The sequence below is a fragment of the Anabrus simplex genome, chromosome 6, assembly GCF_040414725.1.
Source record: "Anabrus simplex isolate iqAnaSimp1 chromosome 6, ASM4041472v1, whole genome shotgun sequence".
NCBI classification, from domain to species: domain Eukaryota; kingdom Metazoa; phylum Arthropoda; class Insecta; order Orthoptera; family Tettigoniidae; genus Anabrus; species Anabrus simplex.
This window is the reverse complement of record NC_090270.1, coordinates 327,616,962-327,631,909: the sequence shown is the minus strand read 5'-3', so window position 1 is coordinate 327,631,909 and position 14,948 is coordinate 327,616,962. Positions and strand designations below refer to the sequence as shown.

Below are 14,948 nucleotides of genomic sequence, written 5' to 3'. Positions count from 1 at the left end.
AAGCCGCATAATGTGGTTAAGTGTAAGAGAGGGCCAAGAGCCCTAACTTCGCCACAAATAAAGATATCAATAAATAAATAAATAAATAAATAAATAAATAAATAAATAAATAAATATAACGTCCAATGTTGATTTTTATTTGTTACACATTTGGGAATTGCTGACAACAATGTGAAGCTTATTTTCAAACTCTTGTTTTAACTAGATTGTATATATATATTTTTTTGCTATTTGTTTTACGTCGCACCGACACAGATAGGTCTTATGGCGACGACGGGGCAGGAAAGGGCTAGGACTGGGAAGGAAGCGGCCGTGGCCTTAATTAAGGTACAGCCCCGGCATTTGCCTGGTGTGAAAATGGGAAACCACGGAAAACCATCTTCAGGGCTGCCGACAGTGGGGTTCGAACCCACTATCTCCCGAATACTGGATACTGGTCTCATTTAAGCGACTGCAGCTATCGAGCTCGGTGATTGTATATTTTAAATCAGTCTGTCACGTAAATGAATAGTCAAGACAAGCAACGCTGTGGAGGTGTTGCAAGAGAAAGCGAAAGTGTTTAATACTGCTGAAGAAAAGTCACCAGAAAATATAACGTTTAGAAAATGGGGAAGCAAACGTCAGTGTAGCCAACGAATTGGATGTATGATGTATGGAATGACAGAGAGAGAGCATCCAAGACCGTGTGGGACATTATTGATCAATTTACACTGTTGTTACTTATTTCTTCACTTATTATTTTATATTTTGCTGGCCTGTTATCGCTCTATGTACTCTGTAAACATTAGAAGAAATATTCCTCTCTGACCCAGTCCACAAACACTCCACTGCAAATACAGTGCTTATTTCACTTATGTTGAATGAAGTTTTAACCTCAAGCTGTTAATTAACCACGTAAGTGTCCAGCATTTAAACTTATAGATACGGCATTTTTAACCGTAAAAAAAGACCGATTTGTGCCACTATCGACTACAACGACCGTTAATTGGCTGCCCCTTCAAAATTGTAATAACCGGTTTCGACTGTATTTAAATGCGTACAGAGAGCCTCCGTGGCTCAGACGGCAGCGCGTCGGTCTCTCGCCGCTGGATACCGTGGTTCAAATCCCGTTCACTCCATGTGAGATTTGTGCTGGACAAAGCGGAGGCGGGACAGGTTTTTCTCCGGGTACTCCGGTTTTTCCTGTCTTCTTTCATTCCAGCAATACTCTCCATTCTATTCATAGCATCAATCAGTCATTAATAAATCACTTTGGGACATGCGACCCCATCGTACTAATAGCATTTATATGATTCACTCATTACATCCCTGACCCGGTCAATGACTGGGAAACAGTTTGTAGGTTCTCTTTAAATGCGTACAGACAATCAGGAGGATGAAGGTAGGGTGGCCGAAGTAGCCAGAATCCACGAATCATTTCAAAGAACAAAATTGTCATAGAGATTCCTTATTACACTGTTTCCATACCGTGCATGAAGTTTTACACTCGCATTTCGATACTAGGCAAATATACAGAAATCTTGTAGGCATATTCAGCGCTTAAGATCCCTAAAAGAATTCCCTCAAGTTTGACGGATATGTTAAATATCTTTGAACAATGAATTTGTAGTGAGTTTTGTTGAGAGGCATCTTGTACCAGTTTTTACAGTAAGATTCACATTCACATCAAACTTCTTATGGAATTCTGCAGTATTTGTACAGACTTGGCACAATCAATACGAGACATAAATACATACTTATATCAGCAAATATCCTATATAACTGTTGATGTTTCGAGTCCAATACCCCGAACCAAATCTACCATCTGTGTATTTGAGTGTTTGTAGTTGAATGGTTTCAGAAGTAGAATATATTTAATGTTTAAGCTTGATTGGATAGAATGGTTGGCTCTACGAAACGCTGTTCGCAGAAAGTGCTTCGACGCTCTAGCGAGGACGAGGAAGGACTACAAACTATTGTGATTAACATAGAAGCTACACTCAACTCCACAGCATGACGAAGACGCATTGTTACCTCCACACTTCGTGGTGCGAGAGCGACCTTATCAACTGGACCTGAACCAAAACGGAAAACAGATCTTTCAAAAGGATTCGGGTTGCAGCAGAAATCAACGGACTAATTATATAGTCACTTATTGCTCCAGCGGATCTTTCTTCGAGAAACGATGCCCGAGAAAGAACTCGGCCATGTTTAGAGTTGGAATTGTCGTACCCCTTCAAGAAGACGTCTGATCACGGGGGGAAGCCTGTGTTACTGAACAGAATGTTGGCAGAGATGGACTTATGTGTGAACAGTGATACTCACCACCGCAGATGGAGATGAAATCGCAAGACCAAGTCATCTGGTCATTCATTTACAGGTAGACTAGGGTGGGGAGAATGTAGAGGAACATCATTCTGTTGGAATGTATGAAGTTGTACGTTTCAAAGGTAGAATATCGTTTATGGATTAGTTCTTAGAGTAAACAAATGGTAAGAAATGCTTATGTTGTCGTGTACTGTTACTCATCACCCCACACACCACACACATATCGTCCCTTAAGAAACAATACCGCTTATCTGACAATGATCTTCGTATCCATTATGTTCCACACGACTGGTCACGCCTCTCAGCCGCATATTGATAACGCAGTCCATCAGAGCAATTTTCGTTGTGCTCATTTTCCTATGCTGATGCATAAAGGAAAATGAACCTTAAATACATTTTACTGTTGGAGTGCGCAAATACTACATGCCAACATACGGTACGGTAAGGATCATTTTCCTTTAAGCTTCTGCATAGGAAAACATACCGAAAATTGTTCTCAGGGACTACATATCCATATGTGGCTGACGGGCGTGACCACTCTTAAGAAATACAATGGATAGGAAGAGCATTGTCAGATACGCGATACTGTTTCTTAAGGGACGACATTATTTTGTATGGACATTTTACTAGGGGCGTGCTCGGTTCGCCCGGAAGGACATGGGTTCCAATCCCCGTCGGGAAGTCGTAAAATTTAAGAAACGAGATTTCCACTTCCGGAGGTGCATATGGCCCTAAGGTTCACTCAGCCTACATCAAAAATGAGTACCACGTTAATTGCTGGGGGCAATGACGGCAGGGGGTAGAGCTAACCACTCTACCCCATGTCGTGCCGCGGTTAACAATGGTGGAAGCCTTTACCTTCCACTCCTCGAAGGACATTCATGGCCTGTACGGAGGTGTCTTTGTCTTTGTTTATGCATATTTTACTATATGAATAACACACAAACAATCACCAAGTGTTAAATAACAGCTTACTCGTAAAAAACATACATAAATACCTTTTGATTATAGACTGTCAAGCTTTACAGCATTCAGTTTGCAACTAACTACTGTAGTTCTGTGGAATCGTTTAGTTCTAATTCTCCTTTCTTTAAATCGTCAGAAACTGAGTTCAGCCATCATCGTCTTAGTCTCCCTCGACTTCTCTTACCCTCCATGGCAGAGTCCATTATTCTCTTAGGTAACCTACCCTCCTCCATTCGGCACACTATCGAAATCGGTTAATACGTATTGTTCCATCCATCGAGTTCATTTCTAACTTATACTTTATCACCTCATTCCGAGTACCCTCCTGCCATTGTTCTCACTTGTTTGTATCAGCAATTATTCTCTCTACTTTCATGTCTGTTACTTCTAAAGTTATGAATCAAATATCCTGAGTCCACCCAGATGTGACTTCCGTAAAGCAAAGTTAATCTGTAGTTACTGTTTTCATAAATCTGCATTGTATTATAAGAAGACGCTGCATAAAAGGGCGTTTCAGTCTCAGTGGCATGTAAATCATGATCAATAAATTCAAATTCAAATTCAAATTCAAAACAGACCGATTAGTTTCGACCGGGAGCGGACTTCTTTTTTATAGAATACTGTTGATCGTAACTGCATTGGCTGTACTGCACCTTGATTCAATGTTACTATACTATCTTACTCAACTCTTGATTAACCGGGAAAATGTAGGGTTAAGGCTTTCCGGATAAGTAAAATCGCGGTTAACCCGCAAAAAGTTAAAAACAGAACGGGCGTACTGAAAGCAATTAAAATGATAATAAATGATACTACTGTGTTGTTTGTCATTAACTGACCCAATACGTTGCAATACAACTAGCAATTAGCACAATTAATAAATATGGAAAAATAAAATGCACTTTACGTTGAAACTGGTTTTCTGCTTTTGTGCCGTGCAGTTTTAGTGTTTTTGATATCGCGGTTAAGCCGCAACGCGGTTGATTCGATTGCGGTAAATCGAGAGTTGAGTGTACTACCACCCTAGGAGAACATACATCCTAAATAGTTCGAAAAAACACATTTAATGAGATCAGTATTTATCAATTTGACATCAGCAGATACAATCTAATGCTCATAACTCAAAGTGCTTAAACTTACTATTAACTTAATACTAATCCATATAGATTACAACCGTTTATACACAGCATGCAGTTATCCGGTTTTATGTCTAAGTGGTTAAAATGTTGGCGTTTGGTCTTTGAGGCCCTGAGTTCGATTCTGGCAGGTTTGGTGATTTTAAATTTCAACGGTTAATTCTTCCGGCTCGGGGACTGAGTGTTTATGCCGTGTTCAATATTAGAACGGCTAAAAATGGCGGCAGTGAAGAAGTGCATGTGAGAGAGCTCCGTAAACCACCTAGCAAATCAGCAAGTTTAACTGCAATTCGTGTGTACTAGGTTAAACTTCATAACTAAATAACACTCAGTGGCTACATACATTCATTCACAATGTCTCTAAAGTCATTGAACAAGCGGATTTCTTCATTCGAAGAAAAGCTAAACGACATTTAAGCTCGCTTCGAGAAAGCAACGCGCGCCGCCAACAGCAGTGCTACCAACCCCGGCGATGTTTCCCTAGACGCACTCGCCCTGGAGTTCCAGTCTTTCAGAGCTGCTGTCACCGAGGAGCTCAAGGAGGTGAAGTCCGAACTTACCCAAATGCACAACCAGATCTCCAAACAGGACGACCTAATCGACGAAGCAGAGCAGTACAGCAGGAGAAACTGCCTATTACTCCACGGGGTAGCAGAAGCTCCGAACGAGGACGTCTATGACAAGGTGTTCGGTGTTTTGAAATCCCACCTAGGAATAGACTTGACATTGGACAATTTAGATCGCTGTCACAGGATTGGGAAACCAAGGAGAACAACTGCTGAGGTAGTGACGGGGGGAAGAGGCCCATCATAATAAAGTTCACGCGATATCACGAACGCGACCGTATCTGGCGTGCAAAGAAATCGCTGAAGGGATCGGGTATGCTGATAACAGAATCGCTGACAGCAACGAGAAAGGACATACTAAACGCCGCGCGTGACCACTTCGGTCAGAAATCTGTATGGACTAAGGATGGACGTATCATTATTCTAAGCTCTGATGGGAAGAAAATTCAAGTGACCACACGAGCTGACCTTAACATTGTTATTCAAGCAGCTAGGGGGTGAAACAGTGTGAAGTAACGACAATGTGGATTAGTTTAAGTTTGTATTATAGTGTTTTATTATTGAGTGTGAATGTGATTGAGTGCATGAAAAGCCGGCGCGATATCAGAGGAAATACGCAGGTAAGAAGCATGTATTCTTCTTGGTATTCTGTTTTGTGTGATGAATACTGTTATAACCACTACCAGCTGTGGACCTGACTGTCCCGCTACCCCTAACCTCTCCTACCCGAGAACGGAGACACTCCGCTGCCAAGGCTCATTAGCGAAAGTATTTCAGGCCAACGCACGTTCATTGAACTGCATTCATTTAAATTCTCAATCCCTACCTGCTCACCATGAGGAGCTAACAACTCTCCTTGAAAACAGTAATGTACACGTAGCTTGTATCAGTGAGAGTTGGTTACGCGCAACTATCCCTAGTAGTATGGTACACATAACGGGCTATAATATTTACAGGCATGACCGAATAGATAAAAGAGGTGGAGGAGTAGCCTTGTACTGTAGAGATGATATTAAATGTAAAATCGTATGCACATCTGCCCACTGTCCTGACCCGAGACCTGAGTTCATTTTTGCCGAGATAACTGTGACAACAGTTAAAGCCCTAATAGGAGTTGTTTATCGGCCACCACGGGTAGGTCACCTCTCAGACATTGAAGACATCCTGCAGAGACTATTACCTGCTTATGAACATATTTTAATATTTGGAGACTTCAATACTAATTTACTGGAACAGACTGGAGATACAAAGCAACTCTTAAGTATTTTCCAGACGTGTGACATGACAATACTTCCACTAAAACCGACAAATCATACCTCATCTTCACATACACTAATTGACTTAATGGTCACTAACAACCCACAGAAAATAGTATCACATGGACAAATTCCTACCCCTAGTATATCGACACATGACTTAATATACTTATCTTACTCGCTCAAAGTACCGAAGTATAAGTCCAGATACATCACATTCAGGGACATTAAACATATAAACTTAGATTATCTGAGAGTTGACGCCTTGAATAGACCTTGGGATGACGTAAAAAATATAAACGGTATCGATAAGAAAGTTGAAACTTTAAGTTCACTTATACTTGGTCTCCTTGATAAACATGCACCTAAGCGTACGGCCAAAGTCTCCCCACCTCCTTCTCCATGGCTGACCGATGACATTAAACAAATGATGTCTCACCGTGACGCGTTACACCGGCTCTACAGACGCACACACTCTTCCAGTGCGCTTGAACGGTATCGACAACTTCGGAATAGAATTAAAGTAATCATTCGAAATAAGAAATTTTCTTTTTACAATCACCTGGCTGGAAATTTAGATGTGTCAAACACTTGGAAACAACTTCGTTCCATTGGAATTGGGAAAGCTTTTCCCCAGCCATGTAATCCAGACATCTCTCTGGAGAGATTGAATGCTCATTTTTCTGAAGTAAAAATTAAACCGGAAATACGCACAATATCACAGACTATAAAATCTCTTCTGAACCAGCCACCACCAAATAGGCCATTCTTTGAATTTCGCGAAGTCACAGAGATTGACGTGAAACGCGAGGTATTATCAATTACATCATCTGCTGTAGGACCTGATGAAATACCCATACTCATAATACAACACATCATTGACATTATTCTTCCTGCCATTACTCATATATACAACACGTGCCTCACAAGTGGCCACTTTCCAAAAATGTGGAAAAATGCCATTATAAATCCTGTTCCCAAAACTTCCTCACCTGTACTTATAACAGATTATCAACCTGTTTGCATACTTTCATCTCTCTCCAAGCCTCTTGAACGCATAGTACACGTGCAATTAACCGACTATTTAAATAAATACAAACTACTTGACCCTTTACAATCGGGTTTCAAAAAGGGACACAGTACGGCCACTGCCCTGCTGAAAGTTACAGACGACATGAGACGCGCTATGGACGAAAGGCAGGTGACGTTACTTACACTTCTTGATTTTAGCAGCGCTTTTGACACAGTAAATATAGACGTACTGGTTGCTAAATTGAAATCGCTTCACCTTGGACAGACAGCCCTAGAATTCTTTCTCTCATATCTTACGGAACGAAAACAACGCGTAATTATTCAGAATAGGTCATCCGAATGGGTAATGAAATTTTCAGGAGTACCACAAGGCTCTGTACTTGGACCACTTCTCTTTGTTATCTATATTAACGATATATCGACACGGCTAAGACACTGTAAATACCACTTGTATGCTGACGATCTGCAGATCTATTACCATTCCAAAATTTCAGACATCAATCAAGCAATAGGTTATATGAACTCTGGCTTAAATAATATCTGTGCATACGCTCATGAAAACTGTATTTTAATTAATCCATCAAAATCTAAAGCTATTATTGTTGGGCAAACGAAACAAATCAGTGCGGCAAAAAACAAAAACATTCCTCCACTAACTTTATCTGGTAAAATTATTCCGTACGAAACTCGGTAAGAAATCTTGGGGTAATTATAAACGAGAATCTTAACTGAGGAGAGCACATTACAAATATCTGTAGAAAAGTGTACGCGTCCCTTCACCCACTAAAATATCATCAAAATATGCTGCCACTAAACATGAGAATTAGGCTTATAAATACTCTTATCCTCCCTATATTTTCCTACTGTGACGTAGTACTAATTGATGCCACGAGAGAACAACTAAACCGATTACAACGTGCTATGAATTCGTGTATTAGATTTATCTTTTCCTTACGCTATGATGTTCATGTTACCCCTTATTATCGACAACTTTCCCTTCTAAAATTTGAACAATATAGAAACCTCCACGTGGCAGTATTAATCTTTCGAGTATTAAAAGAGAATATCCCATACTACTTATCTTCACAACTCAATTTCCTATCCTCTTTCCACCAGCATAATACACGCTCTGGCAGTACACTTGCTATCCCTCTCAGCAGGTCAGCAGCATTCAGCCGTTCCTTTGTTGCAAATGGAGCTAGAATATGGAATTCTCTCCCCCACAACATTAGAGCCATACAATCCTTAAATTCCTTCAAGTTGTCTTGCCGTGAGCATCTCCTCGATATGTGCCGCCAGGCTGAATGAATCTGGCCGAGTGAATGTGTGTATGAATGTACGTTTACTGTGCTTAGGGTATTTAGTGTCAATCAACTTTTAATTTGTAACGATAGTTTAAGACATGACTAAGAATATTTATAGAGTTTATGTTATTATGTTTCATATTTTGTTTCTAGTTTGTAATGGTAGTTTTAAGATAAGATTATGAATATTGCTCTCCGATGTACTATGTTAATGAAGTGTGGTTAAGTGTAAGAGAGGACCATGAGTCCTAACTTCGCCACTACAAATAAAGGCAAATATAATAATATATAATAATATATAATAATCATCGTAAATACATCCTCGTCCTCACATACGCACGGGTCACTTGTAGAGCGCTAACTCGAAAGACCTGCACCAGACCTCTCCCGAGATCACACGCTATTCATTAAGAACACATTTTAGACTCAATTAAAATTTAAGCTCTCGGGTCACCAAAATTAACTTCCGAAAACAGAAAAATTAAGACTTCCCGCCACAATATACATTTCAGGAAGAAACTAACTTACTCGATCCGTTCAGAATTAACATTCACTGACTTACAACTACATTAGGTGACGAAACTCATCAAACTTTATACCGCACCCAGAGGGCGCAATACTAACTAATCAATTTTATAAACCTATTTATTCTGTTAAACTTCATTATTATTATTATTATTATTATTATTATTATTATTATTATTATTATTATTACGTATAACTTGTCACCACCTCTGTTGTGTAAGGTTTAGTGGGATTAGTTGTCACCGCTGGAGGCCCGGTTTCGATTCCCGGCGCCGGCGTGAAATTTGAAAAGGTGGTATGAGGACTGGAACGGGATCCAATCAGCCTCTGGAGGTCAACTGAGTAGATGAGGTTCGTTTCAGCCATCCTCGAAATGGTTTCCCGTGGTTTCTCACTTTCCTCCAGGCAAATGCCGGGATGGTACCTAAGTTAACATAAGGCTATGGCCGCTTCCTTCCCTCTTGCTTGTCTACCTCTTCCAATCATCTCATATCCCCACAAAGCCCCTATTTAACAGAGCAGATGAGGCTATTTGGGGAGGTATTGGTCCTCCTCGCCAGTTGTATCCCCAACCAAATGTCTCACGCTCGAAAACACTGCCCTAGAGATGGTAGAGGTTGGATCCCTCATTGAGTGAGGATGGTTGCCTAGTTTTACATCCTCTTAAAACAATAATCACCACCACCACCTCACTGAGTCCGGGAGGAAAACCCAACCCTGGGGAGTGAACGAATAATGACATGAAATAATTGGTAACAGCAATCAGCATAAGAAAGTTATTCAGACAGATGTTGATGTGTTAAAAGTAATTTATGAAAGGCAACACAAACGTGCTTACAATCAAATCGAATATGTGTTTCAAGCTCAAAATGAAACTTTTATTGCTAGTTGCTTTACGTCGCACCGACACAGATAGCTCTAATGGCGACGATGGGATAGGAAAGGCCTAGGAGTTGGAAGGAAGCAGCCGTGGCCTTAATTAAGGCACAGCCCCGGCATTTGCCTGGTGTGGAAATGGGAAACCACGGAAAAACATCAGGGCTGCCGACAGCGGGATTCGAACCCACTATCTCCCGGATGCAAGCTCACAGCCGCGTACCCCTGACCGCACGGCCAACTCGCCCGGTAATAAAACTTTTAGTGTTTCTTCAGCTTATCCCCGATATTTCTGGGGTCGCTGTAGCCGTACAGGCTCATTTCGGTTTTTGCTGGGTATCTAATGCTCCTGCCGACACCACGTGATTATTATTTTGAAAATTCCAACCCGGGATTGGCTAGGATTCGATCCTTGGCCGTCTGGATGGAAATCCAGCAGCTGAGCCACTGAACTAATCACGCCCCACTAGCCTCACAAGGAAACATCGGCAATGGGTAAGTCGCCGATCGCGATGAAATTTGGAAAACACATTGAAGTACACGTAAAAATGATGTCGGCGTCAATTTTGAGTGCCAACATTCATTAAAGTGTTAACTACGGGGCCTAAAAGTTGCGACATTTCTAATTCCGCGCGATCAGCGATGAATACCTGCTGGCCAATGCTAAGCTGGTACTCTGCCTACTTGGAGACACGCCTCTGCACCTCCTCCCCTGCCCGCTCCAATTGGTTCGCCTACCGCAGCCGGCAAGCGCGGGGAGAAGGGAAATGTCAAACACTGTCTTTGGTGAAAAATTGGTAAATACAGCCACACTGGATTTTGACCTAAGAATACAATTATTTTGTATTATCAAATAATGAAGTACCTTGCCGTGTTCGTGAGAATATAACAAGACCCTTGATTGGAATCACTTCAAGAGAAGGAAGAGTAAACGTAGTTAAAATTCTCTTGTTCACGTTGAGTTTGCATATCATTACTTACCAAGTAAATGATCCACTCTTTGTAGGTCGACAGCTGCTAGTTGACCCTGGTTCCACACGTACTCAGCTCTGAGACCTCGCCGCTTCTTATCTCTCAGCCAGTCGTCTATGAGATTGCGACCATCGAGCCTCCTCCCTTCCTCAGATGGCATCTCGGGGTCGCGAGCAACCTTGGGCAACCAATGGCGCCGCCCACCTCCCAGCAACACCTGAAAAAAAAGAAAATTATCATCTTTAAGTGATGTGCATGAATGTATATCTCAAGGTTAGGTCCACTGTTGCGAGGTATTTGGAGGTGAAATTCCCGTCATATTGCTAAAATTTCTCTCATCTACTCGATTTTCCCACAGATTTGATATTTATAATCTTAAAAATTGAACCATGCTTCACACTGCTGTCATTCACTAAAACAAAAACTAGTGACGCGACGAAACTAGCCCCCTTTTGGGTGAGGGGCGGTAGCATACATCCACGGTTCCATGCCCGTCGTAAAAGGCGACGAAAAGGGGACAGTTTCAGCTTCCCGTAACTGAGTTTCGCATTGCTCATACTTACTTAAACGTGCTCCTCACTTTTAACGTCCCTATCCGACCTCCCTTGGTCAACTTTCGTTCTTCTCCGACACCGACGGTATTAGGTTTATCGAGGTCTAGGATTCATGACCCTTTCTTTACTTTCAACGATGCCTTCATTCTACGAAGTGTCGGGCATCTTCTAGTTTCCTTCTCGAAAGTGTTAAAGGACAATGGTTGCCAATTTATACTTCCTTTTAAAACAATAATCACCGGGCGTGTTGGCCGTGTGGTTAGGGGCACGCAGCTGTGAGCTTGCACCCTGGAAATAGTGGGTTCGAACCCCACTGTCGGTAGCTCTGAAGATGGTTATCCGCGGTTTCCCATTTTCACATCAGGCAAATGATGGGGCTGTACCTTAATTAACCCTCAGCTACTGACGTTGAGTCTCACAGACTCCAGTAGATGACGAGTCATTCTCTTCATCTCTCACTTTACATACTTGCTCTTCCTTGTGCCTTCCTCTGTCATCGTCTTAAGCGATCACGAAGCAGGTTATTATTCAGCAATAAAGTGGAAAAAAAAATGCCTGAAGTAATGTAGGAGTCTCCCAGACTCCACGTCACTACGACGAAGTACGGGTTAGTTTCTAATCAGATCTGATAAAAGGAATATATTCTGTTCTTTTTATTCATCATACCTTATGATGTAGTAATCTGGTATTTATTCATTTATACACACTTTAATTTTCATTTGATGAGAACAGATGTGATTGTTATCAATTTTTCGGATATTAAAACGTATGTCATGTTTATTACAAGTCAGAAAACATGTCATATCGAATCCCTCATCAATCCGTCTCCTAAAATACATGCTAAACCCACTGATAACTCTTTGCTAATGAAAAATTTAACTAATTTGTAATTTATTTCAGTAAGAGTCTCAGACGTAACGTCAGTAACAATGTTAGTGAGTTCTCAGCTCTGCAGCTGAGAGTTAAGGCCACAGCCGCTTCCTTTCGACTCTTAGGCCTTCATTATTCCATAAGACCTATCTGTGTCCGTGTGACGTAAATCAAATAATAATTACAGTACCCTTGCTGCTCCACGGCATTCGTTATAAATAGGTCAAATAACTAGTCTTGATATGCCTGCCGTAGTCATATTGTTTTGCTCTCTTCAGTGATTTTTGGTATGCCGCAGTTGGTAGTCATAATTCATCAATTCTGACGTCATGATGCCATCTGTTTCGTAAAAATATATCCATATATATGTTTTATTGATGTAATTCAATGCACCTTTATTTTATAAATTTTTATTTTATGAAAGGATAATTCAAATAAATTATTCTTTTCTTTGAAAAAAATGTATTTCATGATCAAAAACCGGTAAGGAAAAAATATTTTTACTATCAAAAGCTGCATGATTTTAGAGAGGTGGTATTTCCTATTATCTGTATAAAATAGAGCTTTGTGTACAATATTACAGTTACAATATTTTATTATCATTATTATTACATTAACGTGAAATTTTCTAATCTTACATTACATGCAAAAGCTGCAGTTTCTGGTTTGTATTAAGTAAAAAAACTACTACTAATGGCTATTTCACACAGACTTAACGCTCAAAAATTCACTTTTTGCCTTAATTATATGATACAAGAAATTATTTACTAATATTTACACATGTTTATAACGTGTTCTAGCAAATGTGCTTAGGGAGGCACAAACGGTTTACATACTTCTTACACTGTTTACAAATGTATCTGGTCTTTTTCCCATTTACCACCTTGACTAGTACTAATCTTTCTGAATACGGAACAGTTGCGTTCCTTTCTTTTTTCGGTAAAATAGTAAGGGGTTCGTTACCCGCCCGCGGGAGCTGAATTGCCGTTTGGCCACCAAGCCAGTCGGCAGCAAGTTCCTCAATTAAACTTTTTGTATATAGTCTTATTTAATCCAATACTAGTCCAAAACATGCATTATACATTATTAAAACGAATAAATAACTTGGAAAGTGTTTTTTCCAGAACGTCCGATCAATCGGACGTTGGCGTTTTGAGACTGAACCTCGAACGTCCGATCAATCGGACGTTGGTGGTTAAAGGGTTAATGTAAAGCTTGGTATTGTGTCTTAGAAGGCAATGGTATTTTAATCGCAGTTCTATATAGAGCGGTTGTCTTATGAGCTCATAGGTAGTCTCGAAGGAGCGTTTTTTTGGCCAGGCAGAGAACTTTTTAAGGTACACGGCCTTCACTCTTTCTAGTGTAGCTAGGTTACCCTTCTATAGGTGTTCCCAGATCATGTCTAAGGCGTATGTCATGATGGAGTCTGTTTGTACGTAGACTTTTTTCTCTTAGCAGTATGTAAGTTATTAGGATCCCTCTGCGATCTGTCGAAGAGACTATATGTGGAATCTGGGAAAGATAAGAGAATCAAAGCGTATCCAGCAGATAATATTATTCTTCCGTGATCAGAGAGTGTGTATACTCTCTGGTTTGAAAGGTAGTAATCAAACATGGCTGCATGCAATCACATTACTAAGCATGAAAATCACGTATATCAGAATATTAATGAAAGTGTAAGTCGCTTAGCAACCTGCTAAGTACAGAATGTATTGCGAGTTAGGGTAAGCCTTCGCCTGCAAATATTGGAGTGATAATTTAATTATTTGATTTTATGATTACTTAAAGTGGCCGAATTTCTAAATCTATCAGTGTATCATCTTTCACTGGCATGTAATTCCGAAGAGAATAAAACAAAAATAAAGCAAATCCGTCAAGTAGAACGGACGGATGGATTTGCTAAAGCTGTTTCTAGTAAACACTTTTAATGTATAGATAAAACAATAATCACCACCACCACAACCACCAATGAAAACTAAACAGAAAAATGTCCTTCTGACATTGTATCCTAACCTTAACATTCGAATAAGCTTATCTAATTGCACATGTGAATCCGTATTTATCTGGAACATATTTCGGAACAGTGCTCTCTACTGTTATGGCTAAAACTGATGAAAAATTCTTTACATAATTATGTAAATCTGTAAATGAAGAATGTTCTGTTTTCTTATACTTTCTGTATAGCACGTCTCGAAGTAAACATCTCGATAACGACCTAGTCTCATTGCATACATTTTGAAGAAAAAGTGGGTTTCACTTCGCCTTTCCTTTTTCTGTATATTACTACACTTAGCACAGTCCTTTCTAATATTCCGATAGTGTACCTAGATGAAGTGTATCTCTTCGTTCTATGGGCCCTCGTCATGACTGGAAAAACTACATTCCATAGTCCATAAACTGGTATTTTACAGACGTGATACTTTCCAGGAGCTGCTAAAAGCTTAATTTTGCCAAACCCTTGCTGTTCTTGGAATAAACGTAAGTCGGAAAACATCCGACATACAAGTACAAAGAGCAAATATACCAGTTTTTTCTCATTCCATCACGCGATAATTCACCCCCAATCCTCCTATACTTCTTAGGCTGT

At 40.3% G+C, this 14,948-nt stretch overlaps 1 protein-coding gene across 1 annotated transcript in view; it reads right to left on the bottom strand.

Annotated features, from left to right (window-relative positions):
• The window catches only part of LOC136876009 (alkaline phosphatase, tissue-nonspecific isozyme-like), a 317,503-nt gene that overhangs the window by 17,844 nt on the left and 284,711 nt on the right, over positions 1-14,948 (bottom strand). Inside the window, exon 5 of the mRNA XM_067149621.2 lies at positions 10,947-11,154. Coding sequence (XP_067005722.2) covers positions 10,947-11,154 — 208 coding nt within the window. The remainder of the gene's footprint in view (positions 1-10,946; positions 11,155-14,948) is intronic.